At 42.2% G+C, this 24,119-nt stretch overlaps 1 protein-coding gene across 5 annotated transcripts in view; it reads right to left on the reverse strand.

The window, feature by feature from the left end:
• Nucleotides 1-24,119, reverse strand: part of ADGRE1 (adhesion G protein-coupled receptor E1) — a 65,971-nt gene that overhangs the window by 36,393 nt on the left and 5,459 nt on the right. For 2 of the 5 annotated variants that reach the window (XM_065933343.1, XM_065933323.1), the window contains exons 3-15: nucleotides 21,545-21,577; nucleotides 13,091-13,237; nucleotides 9,516-9,671; nucleotides 9,093-9,239; nucleotides 8,486-8,641; nucleotides 8,250-8,369; nucleotides 6,461-6,607; nucleotides 5,528-5,683; nucleotides 5,292-5,411; nucleotides 3,503-3,649; nucleotides 2,569-2,724; nucleotides 2,333-2,452; nucleotides 544-690 (exon numbers count right to left, since the gene is read on the reverse strand). In XM_065933343.1, the coding sequence (XP_065789415.1) occupies nucleotides 544-690; nucleotides 2,333-2,452; nucleotides 2,569-2,724; nucleotides 3,503-3,649; nucleotides 5,292-5,411; nucleotides 5,528-5,683; nucleotides 6,461-6,607; nucleotides 8,250-8,369; nucleotides 8,486-8,641; nucleotides 9,093-9,239; nucleotides 9,516-9,671; nucleotides 13,091-13,237; nucleotides 21,545-21,577 (1,752 nt within the window). The remainder of the gene's footprint in view (nucleotides 1-543; nucleotides 691-2,332; nucleotides 2,453-2,568; nucleotides 2,725-3,502; nucleotides 3,650-5,291; nucleotides 5,412-5,527; nucleotides 5,684-6,460; nucleotides 6,608-8,249; nucleotides 8,370-8,485; nucleotides 8,642-9,092; nucleotides 9,240-9,515; nucleotides 9,672-13,090; nucleotides 13,238-21,544; nucleotides 21,578-24,119) is intronic. The other 3 variants (XM_065933334.1, XM_065933360.1, XM_065933351.1) reach the window with 3 other exon arrangements.

A 24,119-nucleotide genomic window follows, 5' to 3' on the forward strand; every position in this document is an offset into this window, starting at 1 on the left:
GGCTGCCATATTGTGAGGAAGCTCAACTAGCCATGAAAAAAATAGCTGTGGTGGAGAAGAATTTAGACCTCCAGCTTACAACTCTGGCAGAGCTGCCAGCCAACAGCCAGCCCTGCCTTCACCTTGTGAGTGAGTCTCTTTCAAAGTGGATATTCTAGTCCTAAGTTGAGCCAAAACAACTGCTACAAAATGGAAGAATGTCAAGCCACCATCTTGAAACTTAGCCCAAATAGCTGATAGCCTAAATAAATAACTGCATTTTGTTTGTTGTCTGAATCTCTCACCATTGATAAGAAGTTCCAGTAGAATAAATATTTTTTTTTCTGTGTTAATTCTGTATCCTCCATCCTTAGAATAAGGCTTGTCATATAGTAGGTGCTTAAGAAGTGTTTGTTGAATGAATTCATGAATGAATCAATTGCTATGGCTTCAACTTTGTATATGAGGGCTTTGAACTCAACTGAGATCCACCTCAACTTCTCCCCATCACTTCTATCTTTTGAACATATTCGACTTGATTCCCCAGAAGACCCCTGAAAATACCTTCACACGTCTCTCCCGGACCCGGGAAACTTTTCCTTCCACTTCTGGATTGATAACCTGGCTTGCAGACACAGGAGTAGTTTCCAAGACTGTTATGGCAAGTCGAATGCTCTGGGCAACTTTTGGAATTGGCACATTCATCCACATCTGGGAAGTAGAAATAAAAGCCCGGGTCAAGGTAGAAGAAGCAGTGAGAACAGAACACAGCAAACAAGAGATTCACCCCACCTTTCTCCACCAGATGCCCGCCCAATATCCAGATTTTCTCATTCTTTCTAAGTTCCCTTGCAGTTAGGCATGACATGAGAATCAATTCTGGCTGATTGTATGCAAGCAAAAGGCTGGCATTCCTTTCAAACTGTAATGATTATAGATTGCAGAAATTTGTCACCCTTTACTCCTTTCTGTATCCGCACCTTGGGATGAGGTTTGTGCTACATGATGTGACCTTACCACTCCTCTCTTTAAGATGTGGACTTTGGGTCAGCAGCCCTTGACTTTAGCTGGCTCGGTGACTTGCACTGTCGAATTAAAATGGCAGAAGCAATGTCCTGCCACTTCGAAACTTAGACCTCAAGAAACCTATTTGTTTCTGCTCATACACTGGGCCGCTTTCCCCTGCCATTTGAACAAACTCCAGGTTAATAAGAAAAATACAAAGTGAAGGAGAGATGGATCATCCCAGATGAGTCCAAGATAGGAAAGACAGCCCAGCCAAGACTGACAAAGCTGACACACAGCTGACCACAAACACATGAACAAGCCCAGGGGAGACCAGAAGAACTGAGCAGCAGGGTCGAACCTAAGGTGCCAACACATGGAATCAAGAGATAAACAATTGTGGTTGTTTTAGCCACTAACTTTTGGGGTGATTTTTTACTGAGCAATAGCTAATTGCTACAAATAGATCAGAAATGTCAGAGATGACTTCAAATATCTCTAACTTCAAGATGATGTATCCAAGAGGATCACTCCATGCCTTCCTTGATGGAGCCATCCTCACTGTAAATAAATAATAGTGTTGTGCAGACTCTGGAAAGCGGAGACCTTATCTCTTGGTGAGAGTATTACATACTGGCTGCAGTGTAAATGATAGATTTGAGGGAGCAACATTAGAAAGACTGAGAAGACTGCTGCAATAATGTTGAAACCTCAAACAAGGATGGAAAAGAGTGGAGAGACTCAAGACACATTTGCAGGTAGATTGCCCAACGACATGACGAATCATTTAATGTGGAAAGGGGGCAAGGATCAAGAATCCCTCTCAGGTCTTATACCTTTTAGGGCAAAGTTCAAATGTTTGGGTCTGAGGGCTCCCTGGGAAAGAGCGTCTCTATCTCTGTACTATATACATTTGGGGTCGAGCCTTCTTGCTTGTGGGCAGGTTATTCTGTGCATTGGAGGATGTCTAGCAAGATCTCTGGTCTCCACCCACCAGTGGACTGTTACACAAACCAACCCACAACCACCACCAGTTTGGACAAAAGTGTCTCCAGACATTGTAAATATCACCCCCGCCCCAAGCAGGGCATAAATCAGGCTAGGGACTGAATCCTCCAGTACTCTCAAATACTGCTTGACCCACAGCTTAACTCATAGCACACCCTCAACAAGGGTTCCAATCCATGTTTTCCTACTTATTAGCTGTGCATCCTTGAGCTAGTCACTTTACCTTTCTGGAACTTATTTGCATCATTCCTATAATGAAGATCAACATCTCTAGCTCATAGGATCATCAAATAAAGTTCTTAATTCTTTGAATAGCTAAAAAAGATCCGGTTCTCTGTACCTTCACAGATGGAGTTTTTAGAGGTGAATCCAACTTTGCAGCTGCAACGGTAGCTTCCCAAAGAGTTGGTGCACTCAGAATGCTCAGGGCAGACCCCACGGGAGAGGCATTCATTAATGTCTGAGGAGCAGTGGAGGAGAGTGAGCAGACCAGCGATGAGGTGTCTAAGTTTAGCACAGCATGTACTCAACTCAATACGAGTAGTCTACAAACGCCTGAGAGTCTGGGCTCATTACCTTTACAGGTGAAATTTCCCGGCTTTCCAGGGATCCACTTATTTCCGGTGGGAGAAGAGAAACCAGTCAGACAGCTGCATTCATACTTTCCTGGCAGGTTTCTGCAGACTGAGTTAGGACCACAAGGTGGGGGCTTTTGAGAACATTCATCTATATCTGGAGAGAAAGAGGGTCAGAGTTACAGATGTTCTTCAGATACAGCTGGGATCTGACAGAGATGGTTGAAACAATGTCTTCTATTCCATATGCCCTTAACTCAATGTCTTTTCTTGGGTGCTTCTTCCATCAAGCAGGGTCTATATTCCCTCCTCTGGAATCTGAGCATGTTTTTGAACTAAGCAGTGCTGACACTCGGGAATAGAATGACTGTGCTAAGTCATAAAAACCTCACACACTTTCACCTTGTTCTTTTGGAATGCTCATGTTGACTCAGCCACCATAGTGTGAGGAAGCTCAAAGAGCCATGATCAAACAGCCCGTGTGGAGAAGAACGAAGACCTTCAGCCCACAGCTTCATTCAGCACCAGATTCTCCGTGTGAGTGAGCCCCCTTTAAAGTGGAACTTCTAGCCCCCAGTGAGCCAGCTCAACTGACACGTTGTGGAACAAAGTCAAGTCATCCTCACCAACATCACCTATGTTGCTTATTATCTGTTTCTCCCCACCCTCAACGAGAAGTTTCAGGAGAACAAACATTGTTGCCTGTGTTACTCACTGCAGTATCCTCCATCCCTCGAATAGTGCTTTTCTATATAGTAGGTGCTCAAGAAGTGTTTGTTGAATGAATGCATGAATGGATGAGTGACTATTGGCTTCAGTTCTGCAGACAAGACTTTGAACTCAGCTGAGACCTACCTCAACTTCGAACTCTTCCTCCAGGACTGCTGTCTCTCCAAACAAATTGGACATGATTCCCAGATGACCCCTGCACCTACCTTGACACGTCTCCCCTGGTCCCTGGAAACTCTTCTTTCCACTTCTGGATACATATCCTGGGTTGCAGACGCAAGAGTAGCTTCCAAGACTGTTATGGCAAGTCGAATGCTCTGGGCAACTTTTGGAATTGGCACATTCATCCACATCTGGGAAGTAGAAATAAAAGCCAAGGTCAAGATAGAAGAAGCAGTGAGAACAGAACACTGCAAACAAGAGATTCACCCCACTTGGCTCCAACAGATGCCTGCCCAGTATCCAGACATTCTCATTCTTTCTAAGTTCCCTTGCAGTTAGGCATGACATGAGTATCAATTCTGGCTGATTGTATGCAAGCAAAAGGCTAGCATTCGTTTCAAACTATACTGATTATAGATTGCAGAAATGGTTGTCATCCTTTACTCTTCCCTGTGTCCGCACCTTGGGATGAGGTTTGTGCAACACGATGTGACCTTACCACTCCTTCTTTAAGATGTGGACTTTGGGTCAGCAGCCCTTGACTCTAGCTGGCTCTATGCCTTGCAATGTCCAATTGAAATGGCAGAGGCAATATGGTGTCACTTCCAAACTTAGACCTCAAGAAACCTATCTGTTTCTGCTCGTACACTAGGCCCCTTGCCTCTGCCATTTGAACAAACCCCAGGCTAATAAGAAAAATACAAAGTGAAGGAGAGATGGATCATCCCAGATGAGTCCCAGATAGGAAAGACAGCCCAGCCAAGATTGGCATAGCTGACACACAGCTGACCACAGACACATGAACAAGCCCAGTGGAGACCAGAAGTACTGAGCAGCAGGGTCGAACCTAAGGTCCCAACACATGGAATCAAGAGATAAACAATTGTGGTTGTTTTAGCCACTAACTTTTGGGGTGAGTTTTTACTCAGCAATAACTAATTGCTACAAATAGATCAGAAATATCAGAGATGACTTCAAATATCTCTAACTTCAAGATGATGTATCCAAGAGGATCACTCCATGCCTTCCTTGATGGAGCCATCCTCACTGTAAATAAATAATAGTGTTGTTCAAACTCAAGAAAATGGAGCCCTAACTCTTGGTGAGAGTATTACATACTGGCTGCAGTGTAAATGATAGATTTGAGGGAGCAACATTAGAAAGAGTGATAAGACTGCTGCAATAATGTTGAAACCTAAAACAAGGGTGGAAAAGAGTGGAGAGACTCAAGACACATTTGCAGGTAGATTGCCCAATGACATGACGAATCATTTAATGTGGAAAGCGGGCAAGGATCAAGAATCCCTCTCAGGTCTTATACCTCTTAGGGCAAAGTTCAAATGTTTGGGTCTGAGGGCTCCCTGGGAAAGAGCGTCTCTATCTCTGTACTATTTACATTTGGGGTCGAGCCTTCTTGCTTGTGGGCAGGTTATTCTGTGCATTGGAGGATGTCTAGCAAGATCTCTGGTCTCTACCCACCAGTGGACTGTTACACAAACCAACCCACAACCACCACCAGTTTGGACAAAAGTGTCTCCAGACATTGTAAATATCACCCCCGCCCCAAGCAGGGCATAAATCAGGCTAGGGACTGAATCCTCCAGTACTCTCAAATACTGCTTGACCCACAGCTTAACTCATAGCACACCCTCAACAAGGGTTCCAATCCATATTTTTCTACTTTTTAGCTGTGCATCCTTGAGCTAGTCACTTTACCTTTCTGGGCCTTATTTGCATCTTCCCTATAATGAAGATCAACATCTCTAGCTCATAGGATCGTCAAATAAAGTTCTTAATTTATTGAGTAGCTAAAAAAGATCCAGTTCTCTGTACCTTCACAGATGGAGTTTTTTGAGGTGAATCCAACTTTGCAGCTGCAACGGTAGCTTCCCAAAGAGTTGGTGCACTCAGAATGCTCAGGGCAGACCCCACGGGAGAGGCATTCATTAATGTCTGAGGAGCAGTGGAGGAGAGTGAGCAGACCAGCGATGAGGTGTCTAAGTTTAGCACAGCATGTACTCAACTCAATACGAGTAGTCTACAAACGCCTGAGAGTCTGGGCTCATTACCTTTACAGGTGAAATTTCCCGGCTTTCCAGGGATCCACTTATTTCCGGTGGGAGAAGAGAAACCAGTCAGACAGCTGCATTCATACTTTCCTGGCAGGTTTCTGCAGACTGAGTTAGGACCACAAGGTGGGGGCTTTTGAGAACATTCATCTATATCTGGAGAGAAAGAGGGTCAAAGTTACAGATGATCCTCAGTTATAGCTGGGATCTGACAGAGATGGTTGAAACAATGTCTTCTATTCCATATGCCCTTAACTCAATGTCTTTTCTTGGGTACTTCTTCCATCAAGCAGGGTCTATATTCCCTCCTCTGGAATCTGAGCATGTTTTTGACTAGGCAATGCTGACAATCGGGAATAGAATGACTGTGCTAAGTCATAAAAACCTCACACAGTTTCACCTTGTTCTTTTGGGATGCTCATGTTGACTCAGCCACCATAGTGTGAGGAAGCTCAAAGAGCCGTGATCAAACAGCCCGTGTGGAGAAGAACGAAGACCTCCAGCCCACAGCTTCATTCAGCACCAGATTCTCCGTGTGAGTGAGCCCCCTTTAAAGTGGATCTTCTAGCCCCCAGTGAGCCAGCTCAACTGACACGTTGTGGAACAAAGTCAAGTCATCCTCACCAACATCACCTATGTTGCTTATTATCTGTTTCTCCCCACCCTCAACGAGAAGTTTCAGGAGAACAAACATTGTTGCCTGTGTTACTCACTGCAGTATCCTCCATCCCTCGAATAGTGCTTTTCTATATAGTAGGTGCTCAAGAAGTGTTTGTTGAATGAATGCATGAATGGATGAGTGACTATTGGCTTCAGTTCTGCAGACAAGACTTTGAACTCAGCTGAGACCTACCTCATGTTAGAACTCATCCTCCAGCACTGCTGTCTCTCCAAACAGATTGGACATGATTCCCAGATGACCCCTGCACCTACCTTGACATGACTCCTCTGGTCCCTGGAAACTCTTCTTTCCACTTCTGGATACATATCCTGGGTTGCAGACGCAAGAGTAGCTTCCAAGACTGTTATGGCAAGTCGAATGCTCTGGGCAACTTTTGGAATTGGCACATTCATCCACATCTGGGAAGTAGAAATAAAAGCCAAGGTCAAGATAGAAGAAGCAGTGAGAACAGAACACTGCAAACAAGAGATTCACCCCACTTTGCTCCACCAGAGGCCCGCCCAATATCCAGACTTTCTCATTCTTTCTAAGTTCCCTTGCAGTTAGGCATGACAGGAGAATCAATTCTGGCTGATTGTATGCAAGCGAAAGGCTAGCATTCGTTTCAAACTATACTGATTATAGATTGCAGAAATGGTTGTCATCCTTTACTCCTCCCTGTGTCTGCACCTTGGGATGAGGTTTGTGCAACACGATGTGACCTTACCACTCCTTCTTTAAGATGTGGACTTTGGGTCAGCAGCCCTTGACTCTAGCTGGCTCTATGCCTTGCAATGTCCAATTGAAATGGCAGAGGCAATATGGTGTCACTTCCAAACTTAGACCTCAAGAAACCTATCTGTTTCTGCTCATACACTAGGCCCCTTGCCTCTGCCATTTGAACAAACCCCAGGCTAATAAGAAAAATACAAAGTGAAGGAGAGATGGATCATCCCAGATGAGTCCCAGATAGGAAAGACAGCCCAGCCAAGACTGACAAAGCTGACACACAGCTGACCACAGACACATGAACAAGCCCAGTGGAGACCAGAAGTACTGAGCAGCAGGGTCGAACCTAAGGTCCCAACACATGGAATCAAGAGATAAACAATTGTGGTTGTTTTAGCCACTAACTTTTGGGGTGAGTTTTTACTGAGCAATAGCTAATTGCTACAAATAGATCAGAAATATCAGAGATGACTTCAAATATCTCTAACTTCAAGGTGATGTATCCAAGAGGATCACTCCATGCCTTCCTTGATGGAGCCATCCTCACTATAAATAAATAATAGTGTTGTGCAAACTCAGGAAAACGGAGCCCTTAACTCTTGTTGAGAGTATTACATACTGGCTGCAGTGTAAATGATAGATTTGAGGGAGCAACATTAGAAAGAGTGATAAGACTGCTGCAATAATGTTGAAACCTAAAACAAGGGTGGAAAAGAGTGGAGAGACTCAAGACACATTTCCAGGTAGATTGCCCAATGACATGATGAATCATTTAATGTGGAAAGCGGGCAAGGATTAAGAATCCTTCTCAGGTCTTATACCTCTTAGGGCAAATTTTGAATGTTTGGGTCTGAGAGCTCCCTGGGAAAGAGCGTCTCTATCTCTGTACTATTTACATTTGGGGTCGAGCCTTCTTGCTTGTGGGAGGTTATTCTGTGCATTGGAGGATGTCTAGCAAGATCTCTGGTCTCTACCCACCAGTGGACTGTTACACAAACCAACCCACCACCACCACCAGTGTGGACAAAAGTGTCTCCAGACATTGTAAATATCACCCCTGCCCCAAGCAGGGCATAAATCAGGCTAGGGACTGAATCCTCCAGTACTCTCAAATACTGCTTGACCCACAGCTTAACTCATAGCACACCCTCAACAAGGGTTCCAATCCATATTTTTCTACTTTTTAGCTGTGCATCCTTGAGCTAGTCACTTTACCTTTCTGGGCCTTATTTGCATTATTCCTATAATGAAGATCAACATCTCTAATTCATAGAATCATCAAATAAAGTTCTTACTTCATTGAGTAGCTAAAAGAGATCCGGTTCTCTGTACCTTCACAGATGGAGTTTTTAGAGGTGAATCCAACTTTGCAGCTGCAACGGTAGCTTCCCAAAGAGTTGGTGCACTCAGAATGCTCAGGGCAGACCCCACGGGAGAGGCATTCATTAATGTCTGAGGAGCAGTGGAGGAGAGTGAGCAGACCAGCGATGAGGTGTCTAAGTTTAGCACAGCATGTACTCAACTCAATACGAGTAGTCTACAAACGCCTGAGAGTCTGGGCTCATTACCTTTACAGGTGAAATTTCCCGGCTTTCCAGGGATCCACTTATTTCCGGTGGGAGAAGAGAAGCCAGTCAGACAGCTGCACTCATACTTTCCTGGCAGGTTTCTGCAGACTGAGTTAGGACCACAAGGTGGGGGCTTTTGAAAACATTCATCTATATCTGGAGAGAAAGAGAGTCAGAGTTACAGATGATCCTCAGTTATAGCTGGGATCTGACAGAGATGGTTGAAACAATGTCTTCTATTCCATATGCCCTTAACTCAATGTCTTTTCTTGGGTACTTCTTCCATCAAGCAGGGTCTATATTCCCTCTTCTGGAATCTGAGCATGTTTTTGACTAGGCAGTGCTGACACTCGGTAATAAAATGAATGTTCTAAGTCATAAAAATCTCATGCACTTTCACCTTGTTCTTTTGGGATGCTCATGTTGGACTCAGCCACCATAGTGTGAGGAAGCTCAAAGAGCCGTGATCAAACATCCCGTGTAGAGAAGAACTAAGACCTCCAGCCCACAGCTTCATTCAGCACCAGATTCTCCGTGTGAGTGAGCCCCCTTTAAAGTGGATCTCCAAACAGATTGGACATGATTCCCAGAAGACCCCTGCACCTACCTTGACACGTCTCCCCTGGTCCCTGGAAACTCTTCTTTCCACTTCTGGATACATATCCTGGGTTGCAGACACAAGAGTAGCTTCCAACACTGTTATGGCAAGTCGAATGGTCTGGGCAACTTCTGGAAATGGCACATTCATCCACATCTGGTGAGTAGAAATGAAAACCCCGTTGAAGGCAGGGGAGGAAGTGTGGACAGTAGACTGAAAAGAGGAGATTCATCCAACTGTTTGCCACCTCATGTTCCCAAATACCCAGACTTTCCCCTGGGCAGACTCCACGAGAGAGCCTTTCATTAATATCTGAGGAGCAGTGGTGGAGAGTGAGCAGGCAAAGAATTAGTTGTCTGAAGTTAGAAACACATGTTCCTAACAATAGGAGCTGTCCACCAAAGACCCATGCCGGAGAGTCTGAGCCCTTACCTCTACAGGTGAAGCGACCTCGCTTTCCTGGGGTCCAGTTATTTCCAGTGGGAGAAGAGAATCCAGTCCTACAGCTGCACCTATATCTCCCAGGCAGGTTTCTGCAGATTGAGTTAGGGCCACATGGTGTGGGCCTCTGAGAGCATTCATCTATATCTGGAGAGAAAAAGAGTCAGAGTTACACATCTTCTTCAAATACAGTTTGTATTTTCCAAAGATGTTTGAAACAATGCCTTCTATTTCATATACCCTTAATTTAATGTCCTTTTTTTGTACTTCTTCTATCAAGCAGTGGGGTCTATATTTCCTCTACTTAAATCTGAGCATACTTGTGACTATGTTGGTGGTGACATTAAGTCATTAAAATACCACGATAAGTCATCAAAATACCACACACTTCCACACCTTCTCTTGAGATGCTCATGCTTGATTCAATTGCCATACTGTGAGGAAGCTCAATAAGCCTTGAAAAAATAGCTTTCATGGAGAAGAGCTAAGACCTCCAGCCCACGGCCCTGGCAGAGCAACCAGCCAACAGCCATCACTAGCTTGCCAGCCTTGTGGGTGAGCCTCCTTCAAAATGAATCCTCTAGTTTCCAGTTGAGCCAACTCAACTGACACTGTGTGGAACAAAGTCAAGCCACTGTCAGCGAACTCAGCCCAATAGAAGATTCATTAAGGAGCAAAATAAATGATCATTGGTGTTTTAATGCACAAAGTTTGCTGCTACCCAGAAATAAACCAGAACATTTTGCAAACCCATTATACAAATTTACTCATTGAAGTGCCAATAGAATTGTGTAGTCATGGTACCATGGGGTGAAAAAAAAAAAGGAAAGTAAAAGTCATTCAGACATGTTCGACTCTTTGCAACCCCCTGGAGACCGCCAGACTCTTCTCTCCATGGAATTCTCCAGGCACTTCTACTGGGATGGATAGCTGTTCTCTTCTCCAGGGGATCTTCCTGACCCAGGGATTGAACTCAGGTCTCCTGCATTGCAAGCTGATTCTTTACCATCTGAAGGCTGGTCCTCCCCTAATTTCCTTTAGCCATACTCTGCCAAATCACCCTAAATAAACACTTTCTATGCACTTGTCATACAATTAGTAATGTTCATTCAAGCCTTAAGTAATGAAACATTAGAAGCACCTAACTGTCCATCAACTGCAGGGTGAGTAAGTCTAGAGCTGACATAAGGAGTAAGGTAGCACATTCCTTCATTTGACAAGGAACTATAAAATAGTCACAATGTATTAGGTACCACAGGTCAAAGACATAGAGTAGATAAGATTCTTATGTAGTATCCACCATTTTCTAGATGGGAAATGTTGCTTCCATCCTTAATCTAAAAACAAGAGCCCAACAAGGCTACTATGTTTACTGAATAACCCATAAACTGTAGCTCAAAGATTTGTTTTTAAATGTTTGTGCAGATGGCCAATAGACACATGGAAAAATACTCAACATTGCTAACTATTTGAAACATGCAAACCAAAACTACAATGAGGTACCACCTCACACTGGTCAGAATGCCCATCACTAAAAATTCTACAAATAATAAATGCTGGAGAGAGTGTGGAGAAAGGGGACACTTACACACTGTTGATGGGAATGTAAATCGGTGCAACCACTATGGAGAACAGTATGGCAGTTCCTCAAAAAACTAAGAACAGAATTGCTTATGATCCAGCAATTCCACTCCTGGGCATATACCAGGACAAAACTATAATTTAAAAAGATACATATACCCCAATAGTCATAGCAGAAGTATTTACAATAGCCAAGACATGCAAGTAACCTAAATTTTCATTGACAAAGGAATGGATAAAGAAAGTGTGGTACATATATACAAAGGAATATTACTCAGCCATAAAAAAAGAATAAATAATACCATTTGTAGCAACATGGATGAACCTAGAGATTATTATACCATGTGAAGTAAGTCAGACAGAAAAAGACAGATACCATATGACATCACTTATATGTGGAATCTAAAATATGACACAAATGAATTTATTTACAAAATAGAAATAGACTCACAGATATACAGAACAGACTTGTGGTTGCCAAGGGTGGGGGTGGGTAGATTGGGAGTTTAGGATTAGCAGAAGCAAAGCATTGTATATAGGATGGATAAACAAGATCCTACTGAATAACACAGGGAATGATATTCAATATCCTATAATAAACCATAGTGAAAAAGAATATATATATCACTCTGCTGAATACCTGAAACTAACATAATATTGGAAATCAACTATACTTCAATAAATAATTTTTTTAAGAAAATGATGTTTGGAGCTCCCTGGGAACTATAATAATGGAAATAACTTATTAAATGGAAATCTTGTTTAGAGTTCAATAAACTATAGCCCATGAATCAAATATGGACTGTCACCTATTTGTGTAAATAAAGTTTTTTTAGAACACAGCTCCACTCATTCATTTAGGTATTGTTGCTGGCTGCTTTTGCACTACAACTGGAGTATTGAGTACTTAAGACAGAGATCATACAAACTGCAGTCTCTAAAATATTTACTATCTGACCCCTTATAGAAATAGATTGCAGACCCTTGCAAATTATGTCAGAGGCACAGTCAGACCTTTACTGTCAAGAGAAGAGTTTGGGTGTAAATATATGGAATATAGACCAAAAACTTAGCTCATTCTAGAAATTATTTTAGTTTCTATTATTTATATTAATAGTAGCTCTCAGGACTGTACATGTGCCTAGCACACTGCATACATTACTGCATTTAATCTTCTCAAATATCCTTTAAGGTAGGTACTCTTTATACCCATTTTACAGATGGAAAGATTGAAGCTTAGAGAGATTAAATGCATTTCCCCAATGCCTCACATCTGGAGTGTGACAAATAGGTAAGTGATTGAGAGACTGCCATTAGACTCAAAAAAACCTGGATCTGAATTCCAGTTCAATTGTTCAATGACCATAAACAAGTCACTTTAGCTCCCCAAGCCTCAGTCTTCTCATCTGTACAATGGAGATCATCACAGTGCCTATGCTATGTGTAAATCCACATAAAGACCTTCACACGGGGCCTGGTACTCAATACATATTAGAAATTATTTGCATGAAGAGGTAACAGGAAGAAAATCAGTGTTTATTTCTGGATATTTTGTTTTTTGCTTTTTGTTTTTATGAGAATTTTTTTGCCTGTACCAGGTCTTAGTTGAAGCATGCAGGATATTTAGTTGCAGCATGTGGGATCAAGTTCTCTGACCAGGGATCGAACTCCAGGTCCCCTGCATTGGGAGCATGGCATCTTAGCTGGACCACCAGGAAGTTCCTCTTTTTTTATTCTGACTCAAATCATTAGAGTTTTTAGTGAACAGGAATTATTCTTATATTAGAAAGAAATTAAGAAAGAGATGGGGGAAGGAAGGAGGAGGGAGAGGCAGAGGAAGGAAGGAAGAAAGAAAGAAAACAATGCTTGGGGATACCTACCTACATCTGCTGCCCAACCAGCTTCTATCTGATTTTACTACCAAATGCTGGGGGTGGGCGGGGGGTGGGGGGGGGGCGGCGGTGTTTGATGGGGCATGAACTCACCTTTGCATTCCACTCCTGGGTCCTTGAATGTCTTCAATCCGTTGCTGGACAAGAAGCCTCTTTTGCAAGAGCAGTAGTAACTTGTTGAAGTGTTGGTGCAGGTTGCATGCGCTGGACACATGGTGGTATCTGTACACCCCTTCGCATCTAGGCAACGGAGAAGAAATCTGGGTTAGAGCCCGGAGTGGAGCTGTGAGGGAGAGGAGGGAGGTGACTGGTATGGGTAGAATTGTGTCTCCTAAAAAGGTATCATGAGGTCCTAAACCCAGGTCTCTGAGAATGTGACCTTATTTGGAAATAGATTCTTTGCAGATGTAAGTAAGATATAAATTAAGATGGGGTTATACTGGAGCAGCATATGTGTTCAGTTGCTCAGTTGTGTCTGACTCTTTGCAGCCCCGTGGACTGTAGCTCGCAAGGTTCCTCTGTCCATGGGAGTCTCCAGGCAAGAATATTGGAGTGGGTAGCTATTTCCTTCTCCAGGGGATCTTCCCGACTTTTACGTCTCCTGAATTGGCAGGTGAGTTCTTTACTACTTTCCCAGTGCCAACTGAGAAGCCCCCATATTGCAGCAGGATGGCCCTTTAATCTGGTATGATTGGCAACCTTCTAAGAACAAGAGATGAGGCAGAGATGGAGAACAACACATGATGATGGAGGCAGAGATCAGAAGGATGCATCTACAAGCTAAGGACCACCAACAATGACCAACAACACCAGAAACCAGGAGAGACTGGACCTGATTCTCGCCTACATCCCTCAGAGAAAGCACCTTGATTTTGGATTTCTGGCCTCCAGAACTATGAAAGGATAAATTTCTGTTGCTTTAAGCCACTTGGTTTATGGTCCTTTTGGCAGCCTTCGAAAACTAATAGTCACCAAGCACGCTCAGTGAAGGACCTGGTAAGCCCCAGACCCTTGTGCTCCTAGTGTGATCCATGGACCAGCAGCTTCCCTATAGCCTGGGAGTCTGATGGAGATGCCCAGAATCTCAGGCCCTGCCCCACCCCTTGCTACTAAATCTGAATCTGCCTTTTAGCAAGATCCTCAGGTGACCTGTGTGCCATAAAAGCATGAGAACCACTGTCCTGGGTACTCGCTACTCCCAAGTGGGGTCCACAACCAGTAGCATCTGCCACACCTGGGATTCCCCAGGAGATCTTGGGGAAATCAGATGCTGATTCAGGTCTCAGGAGGGACCTGAGATTCTGTATTTCTAACAAGTCCCTGAATGATGCTGACAGTGTTGATCCTTGGACCGTACGGTGAGCAGCGGAGCTCTAAACAAGAGGATGAGTCAAAACTGAAGCCCTGTGGAGAACAGTGGGCTTCTCTGGTGGCTCAGATGGTAAAGAATCTGCCCTCTAAATAAATTAAAAAAAAAAAAAAGAATCTGCCCTTAAGGCAGGAGACCTGGGTTTGATCCCTGGCTTGGAAAAATCCCCTGGAGAGGGGAATGGCTACCCACTCCAGTATTCTTGCCTGGAGAATCCCGTGGACAGAGGTGCCTGGCAGGCTACAGTTCACGGGGTCACAAAGAGTCAGACACAGCTGAGTTACTAACAAACATACACACAGAGAACAGCATGGAGATTTTTTTTTAATTAATGTATTTATTTTAATTGGAGGCTAATTACTTTACAATATTGTGGTGGTTTTTGCCATACACTGATATGAATCAGTCACAGGTGTACATGTGTCCCCCATCCCAAACCCCGCTCCCACACCACCACCCCCCATCCCATCGCTCTGGGTCATCCCAGGGCACCAACTTTGAGTGCCCTGTTTCATGCATTGAAGTTGGACTGGGGATCTATTTCACATATGGTAATATACATGTTTCAATGCTATTCTTTCAAACCATCCCACCCTCGCCTTCTCCCACAGAGTCCAAAAGTCTGCTCTTTATCTCTATGTCTCTTTTGCTGTCTCGCATATAGGTTTATCGTTACCATCTTTCTAAATTCCATATGTATGTGTTAATATACTGTATTGGCATTTTTCTTTTTGACTTACTTCACTCTGTATAATAGGCTCCAGTTTCATCCACCTCATCAGAACTGATTCAAATGCATTCTTTTTAAAGGCCAGGTAATATTCCATTGTGCATGTGTACCACCACTTCCTTATCCATTCATCTGCCAATGGACGTCTAGATTGCTTCCATGTCCCAGCTATTGTAAACAGTGCTGTGATGAACACTGGGGTACACAAGTCTCTTTCAATTCTGGTTTCCTCAGTGTGTAAGCCCAGCAGTGGGATTGCTGCGTTGTATGGCAGTTCTATTTGCAGTTTTTTAAGGAATCTCCACACTGTTCACCATAGTGGCTGTATTAGTTTGCATTCCTACCAACAGTGTAAGAGGGTTCCCTTTTCTCCACACCCTCTCCAGCATTTATTGTTTGTAGAGTTTTTGATAGCAGCCATTCTGACCAGTGTGAGATGATACCTCATTGTGGTTTTGATTTGTGTTTCTCTGATAATGAGTGATGTTGAGCTTCTTTTCATGTGTTTGTTAACCATCCGTATGTCTTCTTTGGAGAAATGTCTGTTTAGTTCTTTGGCCCATTTTTTGATTGGGTCATTTATTTTTCTGGTATTGAGCTGCATAAGCTGTTTGTATATTTTTTAGATTAATTCTTTGTCAGTTGCTTCATTTGCTATTTTTTTCCTCCTATTCTGAAGGCTGTCTTTTCATCTTGCTTGTAGTTTCCTTCACTGTGCAAAAGCTCTTAAGTTTAATTAGGTCCCATTTGTTTATTTTTGCTTTTATTTCCATTACTCTGGGAGGTGGGTCAAAGAGGATCCTGCTGTGATTTATGTCAGAGAGTGTTTTGCCTATCTTTTCCTCTAGGGGTTTTATAGTTTCTGGTCTTACATTTAGATCTTTAACCCATTTTGAGTTTATTTTTGTGTATGGTGTTAGAAAGTGTTCTAGTTTCATTCTTCTACAGGTGGTTGACCAGTTTTCCCAGCACCACTTGTGAAAGAAATTGTCTTTTTTCCATTGTATATTTTTGCCTCCTTTGTCAAAGATAAGATATCCATAGGTTTGTGGATTTATCTCTGGGCTTTCTATTCTGTTCCACTGATCTATATTGCTGTCTTTGTACCAGTACCATACTGTCTTGATGACTGGAGCTTTGTAGTATAGTCTGAAGAAACCTGGAATGAAACTACCATATGACCCAGAAATCCCACTACTGAGCGTATACCCTGAGAAAACCATAATTCAAAAAGACACATGTATATCAATGCTCATTGCAGCACTATTTTTTATAGCCAGGACAGGGAAGCAACCTGGATGTCCCACTGACAGATGAATGGATAAAGAAGTTGTGGTACATTTATATGATGGAATACAATTCAGCCATAAAAAGGAACAAATTTGAGTCTGTTGTAGTAAAGTGGATGAAACCTAAGCCTGTTTTACAGAGTGAATAAGTCAGAAAGAGAAAAACAATATCATATATTAAAACATATGTATGGAATCTAGAAAAATGGTGCTGATGAACCTATGCACAGGGCAGGAATAGAGACGCAGATGTAGAGAACAGACTCGTGGACGCAGCAGGGGGAGGAGAGGGGGGCGCAAACTGAGACAGCAGCACTGACATATATATGCTATCATGTGTAGAATAGACAGCCAGTGGGAAACTGCTGTCTAGCACAGGGCACTCAGCACATGCTCTGTGATGTCCTAGATGGGTGGGGTGGGGGCCAGGGGGCCCCAAGAGGGAGGGGATACATGTGTACTTATGGCTGATTCACCTCACTGTACAGCAGAAACCACCATTGTAAAGCAATTATATGCCAATTTAAAATTAATTCATTTTAAAAACTATGAAAATTATGGCTCTTCATTACTAAGGTCTTGAGAGCCAGACTCTTTGTCACCTACAACATGCCTTGTTTATTTCCCTTCCCTGCATGATGCCTCAGGTTCTATCTTTCTTCTCATTTCCAGCTTCCTCTTTAATCTGCAGAGGCAAAACTTCTTTTTGCAGATTTCCGGTGTATTACCACTTGTGATCTCTCAACTCTGAGTTTCCTATTACTTTCCTCTAGCTCTGCCTCTCATAACTCAAATCCATCCCAAACCAGAGTAGCAACACTGTCAGTCCTGTGTGACCGGGCACCTGTCAGCCTTCCTGGATCATCTTCGACCTGGTCCCACTAGCCACGTTCACCTTTGCTCAGTTCTCCAAATTTTCTCTGGTCTACAGATCTTGTCAGAATCATGTGAGCCAATTCCTTACAATAAATCTTTACACATATTTATATGCGGGCTTCCCAAGTGGCTCAGACGTAAAGAATCTGCCTGCTAGCTCTATGCCAATAAAATGGACAACTTGGAAGAAATGGACAAATTCTTAGAAAAGTTTAACTTTCCAAAACTGAACCAGAAAGAAATAGATCTTAACAGACCCATCACAAGCAAGGAAATCGAAACTGTAATCAGAAATCTTCCAGCAAACAAAAGCCCAGGACCAGATGACTTCACAGCTGAATTCTACCAAAAATTTAGAGAAGAGCTAACACCTATTTTACTCAAACTCTTCCAGAAAATTGCAGAAGAAGGCAAACTTCCAAACTCATTCTATGAGGCCACCATCACCCTAATTCCAAAAACAGACAAAGATGCCACAAAAAAAGAAAATGACAGGTCAATATCACTGATGAACATAGATGCAAAAATCCTTAACAAAATTCTAGCCAACAGAATCCAACAACATATTAAAAAAATCATACATCATGACCAAGTGGGCTTTACTCAAGGAATACTAGGATTCTTTTTTATTATTTTTATTAGTTGGAGGCTAATTACTTCACAAAATTGCAGGGGGTTTTGTCATACATTGACATGAATCAGCCATGGAGTTACATGTATTCCCCATCCCGATCCCCCCTCCCACCTCCCTCTCCACCCGATTCCTCTGGGCCTTCCCAGTGCACCAGCCCCGAGCACTTGTCTCATGCATCCCACCTGGACTAGTGATCTGTTTCACTGTAGATAACATACATGCTGTTCTCTCGAAACATCCCACCTTCACCTTCTCCCACAGAGTCCAAAAGTCTGTTCGGTATATCTGTGTCTCTTTTTCTGTTTTGCATATAGAGTTATCATTACCATCTTTCTAAATTCCATATATATGTGTTAGTATGCTGTAATGTTCTTTATCTTTCTGGCTTACTTCACTCTGTATAATGGGCTCCAGTTTCATCCATCTCATTAGAACTGATTCAAATGACTTCTTTTTAATGGCTGAGTAATATTCCATGGTGTATATGTACCGCAGCTTCCTTAAATATATATGCAAGGATTCTTTAATATCCACAAATCAATCAATGTAATACACCACATTAATAAATTGAAAGATAAAAACCATATGATTATCTCAATAGATGCAGAAAAAGCCTTTGACAAAATTCAACATCCATTTATGATTAAAACTCTCCAGAAAGCAGGAATAGAAAGAACATACCTCAACATAATAAAAGCTATATATGACAAACTCACAGCAAGCATTACCCTCAATGGTGAAAAATTGAAAGCATTTCCCCTGAAATCAGGAACAAGACAAGGCTGCCCACTCTCACCACTACTATTCAACACAGTTTGGAAGTTTTGGCCACAGCAATCAGAGCAGAAAAAGAAGTAAAAGGAATCCAGATAGGAAAAGAGGAAGTAAAACTCTTGCTGTTCACAGATGACATGATCCTCTACATAGAAAACCCTAAAGACTCTACCAGAAAATTACTAGAGCTAATCAATGAATATAGTAAAGTTGCAGGATATAAAATTAACACACAGAAATCCCCTGCATTCCTGTACACTAACAATGAGAAAACAGAAAGAGAAATTAAGGAAACAATACCATTCACCATTGCAACAAAAAGAATAAAATACTTAGGAGTGTATCTACCTAAAGAAACAAAAGACCTATACATAGAAAACTATAAAACACTGATGAAAGAAATCAAAGAGGACACAAACAGATGGAGAAATATACTCTGTTCATGGATTGGAAGAATCAGCATTGTCAAAATGGCTATACTACCCAAAGCAATCTATAGATTCAATGCAATCCCTATCAAGCTACCAACGGTATTTTTCACAGAACTAGAACAAATAATTTCACAATTTGTATGGAAACACAAAAAACCTCGAATAACCAAAGTAATCTTGAGAAAGAAGAATGTAGCTTGAGGAATCAACCTGCCTGACTTCAGACTAAACTACAAAGCCACAATCAAGACAGTATGGTACTGGCACAAAGACAGAAAAATAGATCGATGGAACAGAATAGAAAGCCCAGAGATAAATCCACGAACCTATGGACACCTTATCTTTGACAAAGGAGGCAAAAATATACAATGGAAAAAAGACAACCTCTTTAACAAGTGGTGCTGGGAAAACTGGTCAACCACCTGTAGAAGAATGAAACTAGAACACTTTCTAACACCATACATAAAAATAAACTCAAAATGAATTAAAGATCTAAATGTAAGACCAGAAACTATAAAACTCCTAGAGGAGAACATAGGCAAAACACTCTCTGACACAAATCACAGCAGGATCCTCTATGACCCACCTCCCAGAATATTGAAAATAAAAGCAAAAATAAACAAATGGGACCTAATGAAACTTAAAAGCTTTTGCACAACAAAGGAAACTATAAGCAAGGTGAAAAGACAGCCTTCAGAATGGGAGAAAATAATAGCAAATGAAGCAACAGACAAAGGATTAATCTCAAAAATATACAAGCAACTCCTGAAGCTCAATTCCAGGAAAATAAATGACCCAATAAAAAAATGGGCCAAAGAACTAAACAGACATTTCTCCAAAGAAGACATACAGATGGCTAACAAACACATGAAAAGATGCTCAACATCACTCATTATCAGAGAAATGCAAATCAAAACCACAATGAGGTACCATTACACGCCAGAGAGGATGGCTGCTATCCAAAAGTCTACAAGCAATAAATGCTGGAGAGGGTGTGGAGAAAAGGGAACCCTCTTACACTGTTGGTGGGAATGCAAACTAGTACAGCCGCTATGGAGAACAGTGTGGAGATTTCTTAAAAAACTGGAAATAGAACTGCCAAATGACCCAGCAATCCCACTTCTGGGCATACACACTGAGGAAACCAGATCTGAAAGAGACACGTGCACTCCAATATTCATCGCAGCACTATTTATAATAGCCAGGACGTGGAAGCAACCTAGACGCCCATCAGCAGATGAATGGATAAGGAAGCTGTGGTACATATGCACCATGGAATATTACTCAGCCATTAAGAAGAAGTCATTTGAATCAGTTCTAATGAGATGGATGAAACTGGAGCCCATTATACAGAGTGAAGTAAGCCAGAAAGATAAACACCAATACAGTATACTAATGCACATATATGGAATTTAGAAAGATGGTAATGATAACCCTATATGCAAGACAGAAAAAGAGACACAGATGTACAGAACAGACTTTTGGACTCTGTAGGAGAAGGCGAGGGTGGGATGTTTCGAGAGAACAGCATGTATATTATCTATAGTGAAACAGATCACCAGCCCAGGTGGGATGCATGAGACAAGTGCTCAGGCCTGGTGCACTGGGAAGGCCCAGAGGGATTGGATGGAGAGGGAGGTGGGAGGGGGGATCGGGATGGGGAATACATGCAAATCCATGGCTGATTCATGTCAATGTATGACAAAAACCACTACAATATTGTAAAGCAATTAGCCTCTAACTAATAAAAATAAATGAAAAAAAGAAAAAAGAAAAAGAATCTGCCTGCTAATGCAGGAGGCCTGGGTTCAATCTCTGGTTTGGGAAGATCCCGTGGAGGAGAGCGTGGCTACTCACTCCAGTATCCTTGCCTGGAGAATCCCATGGACCGAGAAGCCTGGTGGGCTACAGTCCAGGTGGTCGCAAAGAGTCAGACAGGACTGAGCGACTTTCACTTTCACTTTTATTATCTCTGCTCCTTGCCCTTAATAAGCATACTCCCTTCTGAAATGCTGGTGTCTGGAAATTCTTTTCCAACATGCGCTCGGACTGCCATGACAGTTGTCAGAGTCATGAGCCCTAGAACCAAGATTCAAACCCAGGAAGGGTGATTCCACAGCCCATCTCATGACAACTCCATATGGAGTTGATCCTCACTTTGGTGGTACTAGTGGTAAAGAACCGATCTGCCAGTGCAGGAGAGGTAAGAGATGCAGGTTGAATCCCTGGGTGGGGAAGATCTCCTGGAGGAGGGCAACCCACTCCAGTATTCTTGCCTGGAGAATCCCACGGACAGAAGAGCCTGGTGGGCACAAAGAGTCGGACATAACTGAAGCAATTTAGCACACACACATCACATTATACCTAGTAATCAGGTGACAAAACCAAGAGAGGGAGGCACTTGCCCAAGGTCTAACTGCCTTCAAGATGGGGGAGTCTCTTACCAAGATTTGACGGTGACCGCCGTGGCCGTTCACCTGCAAGAAAAGATATGTCAGTAGATCCTTTGAAAGCTGGCTGTGCCCCATTGTCTCAAACCAGGCTGCCTGTTTCTCTGGACACCAGTGATCATGGTGGTGAGTTGTGAAAGAGTGAGCGGAGATGTAAAGAGGAAAACCCAGCCTCTTCCTGAGGATTTGCCTTCATCAGGTAGGAGGAAGGAATTCCTCATGAATTCTTCACGCCTTGCCAGGTAACAAAGGGTGGATACCAATGTTCATGGCAGCACTATTTATAATAGCCTAAACATGGAAGTAACCCCTGTCCATCCACAGATGAAAGGATGAATATGTGGTATATATATATACCATGCAATATCACTCAGTCATAAACAAGAATAAAATAATGCCATCTACAGCAACAGAGATTATCATACTAAGTGAAGTAAATCAGAGAAAGACAAATATCGTATGACATGGCTTATATATGGAATCTTTAAAAATATGATACAGACAACTTATTTACAAAACAGAAATAGACTCACAGACATAAACAAATCTCTGGTTGCCAAAGTGGAAAGGGTGTTGGGGAGGGATAAACGAGGACTTTGGGATTAGCATATGCACACCATTGTATATAAAATAAACAACAAAGACCTATTATACAGCACAGGAAACTATATTCAATGGCTTATAATAACCTATAATGGAAAAGAATATGAAAAAGAATATATATATATATATATATATATATATATATATACACATATATATATCACTTTGCTGGATATCTGAAACTAACACAACATTGTAAATTCACTATACTTCAATTTAAAAAAAATCAAGGGTGAAACAGGTCACCAGTCCAGGTTGGATATATGAGACAAGTGCTCAGGGCTGGTGCACTGGGAAGACCCAGAGGGATGGAATGGAGAGGGAGGTGGGAGGGGGGATCGGGATGGGGAACACATGTAAATCCATGGCTGATTCATGTCAATATATGGCAAAAACCACTACAATATTGTAAAGTAATTAGCCTCCAACTAATAAAAATAAATGGAAAAAAAATAAAAAAGTTTTTAAAAAGGTGTACATGTGTGCGAAGTCACTTTAGTCATGTCCAACTCTGTGCGACCCTATGGACTGTAGCCCTGCAGGTCCATCTGTCCATGATGTTCTCCAGGTAAGAATACTGGAGTGGGTTGACATGCCCTCCTCCAGGGCATCTTCCCCACCCAGGGATCCAATCTGTGTCTCTTACGTCTCCTTACATTTCTGGATTGGCGGGCAGGTTTTTTTACCACTAGCACTACCTGGGAAGCCCTTAAAAAGGGGGGTGGGAGAATTTCCTGGTGGTCCAGTGGTTAAAACTCTGCTTCCATCTCAGGAGCCAGAGGTTCAATCCCTGGTAAGGGAACTAAGATCAGACATGCTGTGCAGTGCAGTCAAAAAAAAAAAAAAAGTTTAAAAAAATAGGTAGGGGGAAATAACAGCCATTCTTGATACTGCCCACTTTCACTTTACCTAATTGGCATCCCATCTCACACTGTCTCGCTGGCCTAGAAGCATTGCTTGACAGACGTGGGAGTGTAACAGCCTCTGGTGTAATTCATACTCCAGAGCTCCTAGCAGGATCAGGCTGTGACAAAAACTTTCCTGAAACACCTTCTGAATGACTTGTTCTTCCCCCTGCCCAATCTCTGTTCCCCTTCCTCCCCTGCAAGTGTCTCCTGGGAGTCCTCCCTTAGGAAGTTACATTCAAGAATCCTCATCTCTGACTCTGCTTCTTTGGAAACTAACTAAAAGCAGGTGCTGGTCCTGAAAGGGACGACAGAGGATGAGATGGTTGGATGGCATCACCAACTCAGTGGACGTGAGTTTGAGCAAGCTCCTGGAGATGGTGACGGACAGGGAAGCCTGGAGTGCTGCAGTCCATGGGGGTCACAAAGAGTCGGACACAACTGAGCAACTGAACTGAACTTTGCTTCCTTTTTTATTGTAGTTGATTTACAATGTTGTATTAGCTTCTGGGATATAGCAAAATGATTCATATATATACATACATATTCTTTTTCACTATATATTATTTCAAGATACTGAATATAGTTCCCCATGCCATATAGTAGGACCTTGCTGCTTATTTATTTTATATATAGTGCTGTGTACCTGTTGTTTCATTTGCTTTCATCTTTTTCTAAGGAGATAATAATTACTTATTGTAAAAAATTCAAGCAATGAAGAAGTATATAAAATTATATACTGTGCTCCATTCTTACACCAAGAGATCACCACCATCAAAAAGAGTGAATACTTTAGGTTAGGTCCTGTTCACAAACTCACTCATGTAAATATATTAAATATAAATAAATGTACAAATTAACACAATTTTCTTAATGCGAATGGTATCATGCAATATACCATCCAATACAGTAGATGGCTGTTTATACTGAAATCTATTAAAATTAAGTAAAATGAAGCATTAATTCTTCAGTTACACTAGCCACACTCCAAGTTCTCAGGAGCTCCACTGACTAGTGACTACTGTAGATCTAGGACATGCTCATTGAAAGTTTTTTTCAAC

This window comes from Muntiacus reevesi, chromosome 1 (genome assembly GCF_963930625.1).
Source record: "Muntiacus reevesi chromosome 1, mMunRee1.1, whole genome shotgun sequence".
Classification (NCBI taxonomy): Eukaryota; Metazoa; Chordata; class Mammalia; order Artiodactyla; family Cervidae; genus Muntiacus; species Muntiacus reevesi.